At 41.2% G+C, this 10,587-nt stretch overlaps 1 protein-coding gene across 1 annotated transcript; it reads right to left on the reverse strand.

Moving 5' to 3' along the window:
* Positions 1–1,289: 1,289 nt before the first annotated feature.
* FOXA1 (forkhead box A1) lies at positions 1,290–6,039 on the reverse strand. Its single transcript, XM_072629761.1, has 2 exons — positions 5,550–6,039; positions 1,290–2,982 (listed from the first exon to the last, which is right to left on the reverse strand). Exons 1-2 carry the CDS (start codon positions 5,622–5,624, stop codon positions 1,657–1,659), a joined length of 1,401 nt encoding a protein of 466 aa, XP_072485862.1. The 5' UTR covers positions 5,625–6,039; the 3' UTR covers positions 1,290–1,656.
* Between the last annotated feature and the right edge of the window lie 4,548 nt (positions 6,040–10,587).

Below are 10,587 nucleotides of genomic sequence, written 5' to 3' on the forward strand. Positions count from 1 at the left end.
ATGCCAGTTCTGCCTGCAGCCGTTTTTCTTTGGGAAAACTGACTTTACTTATGTTAGAGACATTCTTATTGAATAAATACACCAGTTTTCATTGTTGAGAGTGCTTCTTCTCTTATATTCAACTCTTTGTTTTGAAAATATTTGTCTGATATTTTACCAGCATGCAATAGTAAGAAAGCAGAAATCCTCATTTGGTAACATTTGTTTTATTTAAAGGCCTTAACTGCAAGTGATCAAAAACATACTCCACAGCTTTAAATCGCAATTATTTTTTTTGCTAATTAAATGAAAATATTTCCCATTACAATCACATTTATAAAAATTAACCTTTTAATTTGTTATTTTAACCATCATTTAAAGCAATATCATCTGTAAAAGAAAGAAATATAAACCATGCAATAAATTAAGAACACTGAGGAAGCAAACAGGAATAATAATAAAAATCCATCTGGCTATGCTAACACCACATCAACCTGTGGAAGGTGCATTAACACTGGATGAAACAAGTGAACAATGGCAATAAGCGACACAATAAAAATAATTTTGGGATCTTGGACCAGATTTCAAAATGAGACACCCTATACCTTGTCTCTCTCCTAATGTTGTAATAGCTCATTTTTCCCCCCGGAAAAATCACATTTCTATAATGGCATAACACACAGGTTTATTTTTTATATGTTAAGTGACCCCAGAATAAAATGACCACAATCTCTTTTATTTTTGTCTTCATATTCCCACTGTGCCAAGCACATGGTTGATGCTCATTGAGTGATTGCTAGTCTGCAAATCAAAGAGTAGAGATCTACATGTGGGCATTTTTTTAGCAATTTTTCTCAGATCTATACGGTAGTGAGAAGAAAAGGGATTGGTGTACCAAATGAGCAGTGGTCCTTGTAACATCACTTGGCCAGGCAACTTTTGAAGATGTGATATGTATATTACCTAGGTATATGTAGGCCACATATACATAGGCAAGCAGAGAGGATATACATGTATGTGTACATATGTATTGAGAAATTATACATAATATACATATATCCTTTTAAGTCAACAGTTATCTGAATGTATAAAAAGATGATCTTTTTTTTTTTTTAAAAAAAGTACCTTTGATTCTTGGATTCTGTTTGTATTTTGCTACATTAAGAACAATACTCTCCTTCAATAATTTTTAAAGAGCCCCCAAATCTACTTGCTTACTTATCTGGGTTCTTAACATTAAGAGCATTGCCACATACTTGTAAACTTTTGGGAAGCTGGACAGTAAAGAGAGTGAAAAAAAAACACACAAATATTTTACAAGTTTGACCACCTCTTTGTTTTTTTTTAAATACACAGGGAAAGAGATAGGACTAGAGGGAGGGAAGAACAAGAGGAAATATCTTCTTATATACAATTGTGGATCACTAAACTTTGCAGGAAGGATTTTAGTTTGTGTTTGGTTATTTGGATTGCTTTATAATAACATACACAACGCGTCTTGAATACAATAATAAAGTAACAGTCCTTTGCACTGGAGGGGGAAGAGATTGTGCAAAAACGTAAAATAAAAAGTTTATTGGGGTCTCATGAATGGTTGTTTTTTGTTTTTGTTTTTGTTTTTAATAATTCCTCCTGTTCCCAGAATGGCCATCCCAGAAAAAACACCAGTCACAGGAGCTAAGAAGTATTTAGGACCGGTCTGGAATACACACCTTGATAGTAAGAAGGCTCCAGAGCTGAAGGCTCAATGGTGCTCCTCCCGGCCATGGAGGCACTGCTCAGGGGCAGCCCCGCTCCATAGGGTGAGTACTGCAGAGCCTGCTCATAGGCCTTGAAGTCCAGCTTGTGCTGCTGCTCGGAGGAGGACATAAGGTTGTTGATAGAGAAGGGATGGTTGAAGGAGTAGTGGGGGTCCCCTTTCAGGTGCAACTGGGACTCGTGGGGTGTCAAGACGTGTGCTGGGTGGGAGGGGGGCACGGAGGCTAGCGCCACGGGCCCAGAGGTGATTGGCGGGGCCGAAGAGGAGACCGCTGTCTTTAGCTCCTGGGCGCCCCCTGTCGCCCCTGCCCCACCGTGGTCCAGAGGCTGGGGGCTGGCCGCAGGACCTGATGCCTGGGCGCCCTCCAGCTGGGAGGATTTGCCGTGCACCCCGCGATGTAACGGGGAGTTGGAGCTCGTGCCGGAGCCTCCCGGGGGCTCCTTCCTGCTTTCTGGACCTCCTTTGCCCACACCCACGCCTCCGCCCCCGCCGCCGCCGCCGCCTCCCGCCCCAGCTTGCTTCTCGCACTTGAAGCGCTTCTGACGGCGCAGGTAGCAGCCATTCTCGAACATGTTACCAGAGTCCGGGTGCAAGGTCCAATAAGAGCCCTTGCCGGGCTTGTCGGGAGAGCGAGCCACCTTGACAAAGCAGTCATTGAACGAGAGCGAATGGCGAATGGAATTCTGCCAGCGCTGTTGATTCTGTCGGTAGTAGGGAAATAAGTCCATAATCCACTGGTAGATTTCACTCAGGGTCAACATCTTGCTGGGAGCTTGTTGGATGGCCATGGTGATGAGGGAAATATAGGAGTAGGGGGGCTTGGCATGCGGGTAGCTTCGCTTGAAGGTTTTGGCGTCCCCTCTGCTGCGGCTCAGGTTGGAAGGGGCATATGCCATAGGGCTCATGCAGGGGTTCATAGACCCAGTGTAGGGACCCAGTCCATTCATGGAGGCAGCCTGTGGAGCTCCCATGGCATTCATGCCCCCAGGACTCAGGGCTGCTCCCATGGCGGTCACCCCTGCTGCAGTCATGCTGTTCATGGCACTGGCTGAACCTCCCGGCATTCCAGCCACTGCACCTGGGCTTAGTCCGGCCCCTAGGCCTGGGTTGGCATAGGACATGTTGAAAGAAGCTGGAGTCATGTTGCCGCTGGTGGTCATGGTGTTCATAGTCATGTAGGTATTCATGGTGTTCATTGAGCCTAGGCCCGAATTCATGTTGCTGACGGGCACTGAGGAATAGGCCTGCAGTAGGGAGAGTAAAAGAAGATAAAGAGGGGTGAGTTGGTATAGAGGGGGATGAGTGATGGATGGGCAATGGGTTGACCTAAAGCCACCTGCATTGCCCTCTAATCCAAAGGACTACTCCTACCATATAAATAATCTATAGACTGCCCTACACTCAGCAAAGAATGTGCACCCAGAGGAACAAGGAGGGGGAAAAAAAGGAAAAAACAAATTCAAATGTCCACATAGAGGAAATACTAACATGAAACATGACCCAGAAAGAGGGATATGAACCTTATTAATACAAGAAGTTAGGCAAAATTCACTTTCCTTGTGTCTCCCTCTATTCTGTTATCCTAAATCTGATTTCTTTTAGAAAATGTTCCCCTCCCTCCCCCCCCCCAAAAAAAACCCTCTGGAAACTAAAGACCTTTCTTATCGATTATTGTTGCCCCTAAAAGAACACATTTCTTCCTATTCTATTTACTAAAATCAACTTTCAAAAAGATCTCTATTCAAGAAAAAAAAAAACCAAAGAGTGAAAACTCCTTTTGTTACTTAACAAGTGTAATTTGCAAGGCCTGAGGCTGGAGTTGCAACAGGCTTTTTAACCAACACTCTCTCCTTCAGTTTCCTCTGTCTCTATACACTGTTTCTATACTCTTTCTTACCAGAAATTGCCTAATTCATATGAAGGAAAGAGTGATTAATTTTCCTAATGTAGAGCATAATTGGCCTTCAGAAATCTTATGCAAACAGTAGTTTTGTGTATTTTTTTAAAAATTCCCATATAGCATTACAAAATCACCATCAAATTTAACTTAGGTTTGTGTAAATTAATATTTAAAGTAAATTTGGCGGGGGGAGAATAGAGATCCCAATGTACACATTTAGGTTTATTACAAGTATATAACACACCTTTGAAAATGTTCATATTTGTAATAATTTCCCCTTTTTCTCTAATAATACCTTTGATGTATTCCAGAATACACTAATACAACACATCTCAGTTGTAATATTTATTGACATACTAAAATGTACACTTTGATCTTTGTAAAATGTGACCTCAAAGCAGAGAGCTTTATCAGTTAGCTACAAACTTGATGATGTATCAGAGAAGCTGGGAAAAGAACAGTTTCAGCCACTTAAAATTTCTCAGATGCTAATTCTATCCATTTAAAACTCCACTTAAGACATGCATCACTTTATTGATTCATATTCACAGCCTAAATCTGTATAGGAGCTCTTTAACCAGAAATAGGAATTTCTGTATGACTGAGACAGCTAAGTAGCTGAAAGAGTTTGCATTCTTTTAAAAATTATCCTAAAATTAAAGCATTTCACAGTAGCGTTTTGAAAGTGTATCCTGAATAACAATCATAATTTTTCAAATTGCTAATTTAAGAGAATATTGGAGAATACTGAATTCCTATAAGCAAGTGTCATACAGTTATGTTTTATCTTCTTCTTACTCTAGAAAATAAAAGGGAATTAAAGATTAAAAGGTTACATTTACTCGTTTTTAAATTCACCATGCACATGTGCACATTGTATACAGATAGATATATATGTTAAAGGAATCCAACTATAGTATCTATGAAAATAGTTTCTGTTGCCATACTAAGCTGTCTGTGGCGTTTAGATATTCTTATTACTTTTTACACAGGGACACACAATTCTCAGCAAATGCAGGTTGAATGGATGTGTCCAGGAAGTGCCAGTATAATAAATCTTCTGAGTAATCACAGGGTGATTTCAAGAGAAAATGAGTTTTAGTAGGTGGTTAGGCCTATCTACTCTTTCTCAATATTCTTTTGTGCTTATTGTAAAATAAAAATCAAAAAGTCATCCAAAGTCACGCAAAGGGGAATGGGGAGGGGGGGGGGGAGGAAGAGGTAAGGGGGAAAAGAAGTCCCACAATGAAGAGAAACAGGCTCTCTCGGTCTGTATTTGGGTCGATTCATCTCTCACCATCGCCACCCAGTGGTTCTACCTAAGAGAGTTCGCCTTTTCCTCAAAGATCTTTCTAAAAGATTAAGTTTTTGTTTTGTTTTTGTTTTGCTTTTGAATGAACAACTGAGTCCCTTGGGTCCATTAGTTACTCAGCTACTCTGGTCGGAGAGATATTTGGAAATGAAAAGGGGGTGGGGGAGGGAGTGAGGATGGCAACATCAGCCTTGCAGCGAAGCTCTGGTTTCTCAAGGGGTTCATTTCAACTTGCCCATGTTCCTGCCTGCCTACACTGTGGAAGGGCTTGTGTTCCAGCTTTCCGCTTCGTGGAGGCAAGTGCTTCCCCAAAGTAGAAAACCTACAAAATCCCAAGCTCCTGCTCCTCAAAAGGTCTAAGCCCTTTTTCTAAACCAAGTGACATCTCTCCGCCTCCTGATCCATCTGACCCCAAATCTCAGTCCTTAGATTATGGTTTGTTTTCGTTCTTTCAAGACTAGGCATGGTTGGCAGTCGTCGCAGTACGTAAAAGCTCCCCAGTCCCACGAATTAGTTTGTCCTCCCCCGATTCCTTGTGGCCCCATCGTCTTTTCCTCCCCTTCATGAGCACCAACCACAGATCTCCCAGCTTCACTCACCTCCTGAGATTCCGCGTAGTAGCTGTTCCAGTCGCTAGTTTCGTGCCCTTCCATTTTCACCGTACCTAACATCATGGAGCCAACCTGCCCGGTGTAATCATCCAGCCCTTTGCAAAGCGGCGGGCAGCAAGGAAGGGAGAAGGGGGAGAAAGGACCAGCAACAATAATAACTACAAAAAGCCCTGGTCATCAACCAAACGAGCACCCCACCTAGGAGGAAGCCAATTCCCGGTGTATGCTTTATTGCAGCTGGTGGGGGGAGGGTTGGAGAGAGGGAAAGGCGGGCGTAGAGCGGCGTGGGTGAGAGACACTTGAGAAAGTGAGGAAGTGCCGGCTGGGATGCGAGTGGAGTTGAGCTGATGTGGATCTTACGTCGCCCAAGTGCCCACCTCCTTCTCCTCTCCCCATTTGTCCGCTGCACAAAGACGCTTGCACCTACAAAGCCAAAGATGCACCTGCAAACAAACGGGCACCAGCCACTCGCAGTTCCCCCCCACCTAGTCTCCCTTACGGTCACCCTAACTCCCTTCTTTCCTTCTCGTACCGCCCCCTCCCCCAAACTAAGGCGTCACTTTATTTGCAAAGCAACGTAATTGGTTTAAGCTTGGAGGGAGAGAAAAGAGGGAAGTGGGAAGAAAACAAAAAGGAAAATACTCTCCTTTGGAAAGAAAAAAGTGGGGCCGGCCTCAGGATAGCAGATCTCCCTAAATGAATTCTGGGGCTGAGGCGCTAGTGGCGGGGAAGGCTCTGTTTGAATTGAAAGTCAAAGGACAGCCGGCGTCAAAGCCTGGAGATTAGAAGACTGTGTTCACTAAACTGTAATCGAGGTTCCCCTTACTTGGGCACCCTACTGTTTTCCAGATGGCTGCTTGGGAACGGCTGCCATCACAGAGCCTAGTAATGCCAGCTTAGAGTCTTTTTTTTACGCCCACTATTCTCACTCTCCTCCCCCCAATTCTACATCGCCTTCCCTCAAGCCTCTTTTCCTTGTTCAACTTCCCAAAGTTCAAACCTGGGATTTTCTATAGTGAGAAGGGTCTAGGAGGCTGACGTGTTCCAAACCCAGGACTTTCTTTTTTTTCGCCCCAGCTTCCGCCTCATTAGAAAAATAATAATAGTTTTTGCTCTGTCACTGGAAATCCAGTCATCTGAGTCACCCCAAAATGACGTTAAAGCCAACCCCAGAACACCCAGGCTAGCAGCAGACCGGGATGCACTGAAATATAACCCGTACCTGCGGCTACAGCAGGTGAGTCATTGTAATAATTTTATATCTTTATGACATTTTTTCTTGACTGAGTTGTCCACTCCCCTTGTCATCTGAAGCAATCATAAAAAGAAAAAAGAAAATGAGACAGATGCCTGTGTGCTAGGGCAGGCAGTAGGAAGCAGTTATTTTTGCTTCCTCACCTCTCTCCCTCCTTTTCCTCTGCCCTTTGGAAAGGGGTTGGAGGCATGTTATATAGCTTTCCTTAACAGAGAAAGGTCAGAGTAAGGTTGGAGATTCTGGGGGGAGGCGAGGCAACTGAAATTCCCTAAATCATCTAACTCATTTGAAAGAGAAAGATCCTCTCAGAGTCCATCTCTGAACTGGAAAAAGCACTGTTCCCTCAACTGCCCCCCACCTCCACCATTACTTCATTTTCATCTATAACTTATTTAAACGATAATTGGTAAGACAATTCCAATCTCCTGCCTTATTGTCTACCATGACTACTACAGATTAGAGGTGAGAAAAATTCCATAAAAAAAAAAATCTCTTGAACATCATAAAATAATGGTGCCGACAGAACTTATGCAATAGGGAAAGCAATTTTTTTCTTTTTGCTTGAGTCTAGGTCTAAGGTGGTATCAACTCCATGGATGATAATAGAAGAGGGTGTGTGTGTGTGTGTGTGTGTGTGTGTGTGTGTGTGTGTGTGTGTGTGTGTGTGTGTCCAAGCTAGTTGTGTCGTTGATTCAGAGATTTAGAGCTAGAAGGAATCTTAGAGGACTTCTAGTAACATCCCAGATATAACTTAAGTGGCTTGCCCTGGTGTCTATAAAGTGTCTAAAAAGGGATTAGAACCCAAGGCATTTTGTCTTGGAGTCCAGTTCTCCACTCACAATGGAAAGCACTTGTCCTGAAATCAGAAGACCTGGGTTCAAATAGTGGCTCAGCTACTTCCTGCCTGTGATGCCAGGTAAGTCACCTAACTTCTCTATGTGGCCCTCATTTCCCTCAGTTGTAAAATAAGGAAATTGGACTATGTGATCTTTTAGGTCCCTTTTGGCTCTGATTCTGTGATGTTACTAAAGTTAAAGAGGTTTTTCCTTTTTTATTCTACTGTTCCTTGATTGAGCTTCTGGCAAAAATGATTCTGAATAAACAAAACAACCCTGAGTTTTCATAGGTTTTTATCTTGCTAATCTTATTTTAAGAGACTTGTTTAGACCTTTCTAAATAAGTACGTTTTATACATACATACATACATATATAGCTAATAATAATAATTATTTCTGCTCATTGTCCTTTAAAGTCTTCATTAAAATCTGGAAGGAGACATACAAATTTATTAAATAAATATTCTTTTGTGTGACTTCATGTCACAAGCAGAATTTGAATTTCACTTAAAAGGCATAGGGATGTTAACTTCAGGCACATTATTAAATAAAGCTTTTCTTATTCATTCTGAGTACTGTGAGTGACTTTGTTGCTCTCTTTGGCCATCAATTTTTTTTAATTATTTGAGTATTTTTCAAAGTTATTCTATTGAAATCTGGTAATACCTTTGGGGGTGAAAGTTTGTGAAATGGGATGTTTGTAAAGAAAACCAATTTTGAGCTAAAATGCCAAGTTTTATATAACATAACAATATTATATGTATAATATAATAATATATAATGTAATAATGATAATATAACAAACAAGTTCCTAGTTTACTTTCCAAAACTTCCTAGACTTGACTGGTCCAAGAAAATTAACTTGACAGAACTATAGAATCATCTAGGGAAACCCATAGGTGAAAAAGAAACATCCTACAAAACATCCAGCAAGTGATTATTTAGCTTAAGGACCTCCAGTAAGAGGGAACTCACTACCTCCTGAGGCACTATTTGTTTAAAAGGAAGGAAGGAAGGAAAAAAGGAAAGAAAGAAGGCAGGCAGGCAGAGACAGCGGTCCTTATTTGCCTACAAAACCTGAATAACAATTCAAATAAATTTCTTAACACTGTCTTTAGGAGCTAAAACATAAACTATTTTGACTACTAAGTTATATACCCTGTCTTTGTTTTCTTTTTGGTTTGGAAACTTCAGATTACAACAGTCATAGCGCCTCCTGTTGTTTCTCTATTGTGCAACATACATTCTCCATCAGTGTGCCAGTAATGTATTAGTGGTATAGGGATCCTGCATTTAAACAGTAACATATTTCCTGCTTTGGGGGACTTTCTGATTGATTGTGGTTTCTAAGTATAGTTGCCTAAGGCCCAAAATTGATTTCATAGATGTGAAACCACTAGAAGTACAGCTGTCTCCGTGATGTTCTTTCTTGAAGAATGGCTTTCAGGATCATTAGGTATAATAGAGCTTAAGGGTAACTGTACCTTAATTATCAACTAAATGAACCTTCCAGGGTCTTGAAAATGAGTCTTCATAATTTATAATCACTTATTGTCTTTTGAGGTCTTAATTCCCCTCCCCCCAATACTGTACTAAGCACAATGAATACAAAGAAAGTCAATTTCCTAAATCATGGAAAGCATCTCATCTGCACTGATCTTCAGTTAGCTTGTATGTACCCAGAAGATGTTCTGGAAAAGTTCCCTAAATCTTCCTGCCAGACTCACCCTTTTGGATCCCTTAGATATCCTCTTTCACATCTTTTCTTCCCCATTTCTTATTTTTAAGGAATTTTCTAAAAATCTTTACTGAAAAGAGAAATTGTTTCTTAGTCCTATACTTAGGCTAAAATTGTCTGATTCTAGGAAGATGTCATTTAAGTTTCAAAATGTTGTTTCTTGTGTGTAAGATCAGGACCAGGTGATCTAAAGAAAAGCTAAGACCTAGGCTAGCTGAGTCAACCCAATGCTTTAGTTGGGAATTAGTATGAGGCAAGGGCAGTATCAGTATACACTACTTTTCTGTGAATAATCAGTGTGGTATGATTGGGCAGCAGTTATTCTGCAAAAGAAATAGGGCTTTTAATGAATTTCAAGCTCAACAGGAGTCAGCACAGTGAAGTGGCAGCTAAAAAAAGCTAATCTTGGGGTACATTAAGGGAGGCAGGAATAAGGAGGTGATGGTCTCACTAGAATTCACTACCATCAGACCTCATCTGGAGTATTAAGTTCAGCTCTGGGCACCAAAGTTTAAGAAGGACATTGATAAGCTTCAGGGAGTCCAGAGGAGTGGAACCAGTGAATGGTCTTGAGTTCATGACATGAGCATCGGTTTAAGGAACTGGACATATTTAGCTTGGAGAAGACTCAAGGAGAATTTGATCAGCCTTCAAGTATTTGAAGGGCTGTTGTGATGAGGAAAGATTAAGTTATTTTCAAATAGGCAAATTTAAGCTGGATATCTGGAAAATCTTCCGACCAATCAGAGCTACCCAAAAGTACGATGGGTTGCTTCCTTAGATGGTGACTTTTCCCTTCTTGGAAGTCTTCAAGCAGAGTCATGACCTGAATTATGGTGAGTATTCCTTTCATGTGTAAGTTAGGCTAGGTGGAAACTGAGATCCTTTCCAGCTCTGAAATTCTCTGAATCTGTGATTCCATCTTTTTGAAATTTGATAAACCAATGATCGGTGGGAACGAAAAAAAAGGTCCTAATGAAGTACTCAATACCAAAGGTCGAAAGGGAAAAAGCTAATCTTGGTGTACATAAAACGTAGGGCAGAAGAGGGTAAGAGAGACACTTCCTCTATCTTAGACAACTTCTTAAGATGGAATTACTACCTCTTTTCTTCAGCCTTAACAGGCTACTTTACTTTAAGGCAATTCAAGTACCAAAACCTTCGTTCTATACTCATTTTTCTCTCTTAATATTATTC

This window comes from Notamacropus eugenii, chromosome 1 (assembly GCF_028372415.1).
Source record: "Notamacropus eugenii isolate mMacEug1 chromosome 1, mMacEug1.pri_v2, whole genome shotgun sequence".
Taxonomy (NCBI): domain Eukaryota; kingdom Metazoa; phylum Chordata; class Mammalia; order Diprotodontia; family Macropodidae; genus Notamacropus; species Notamacropus eugenii.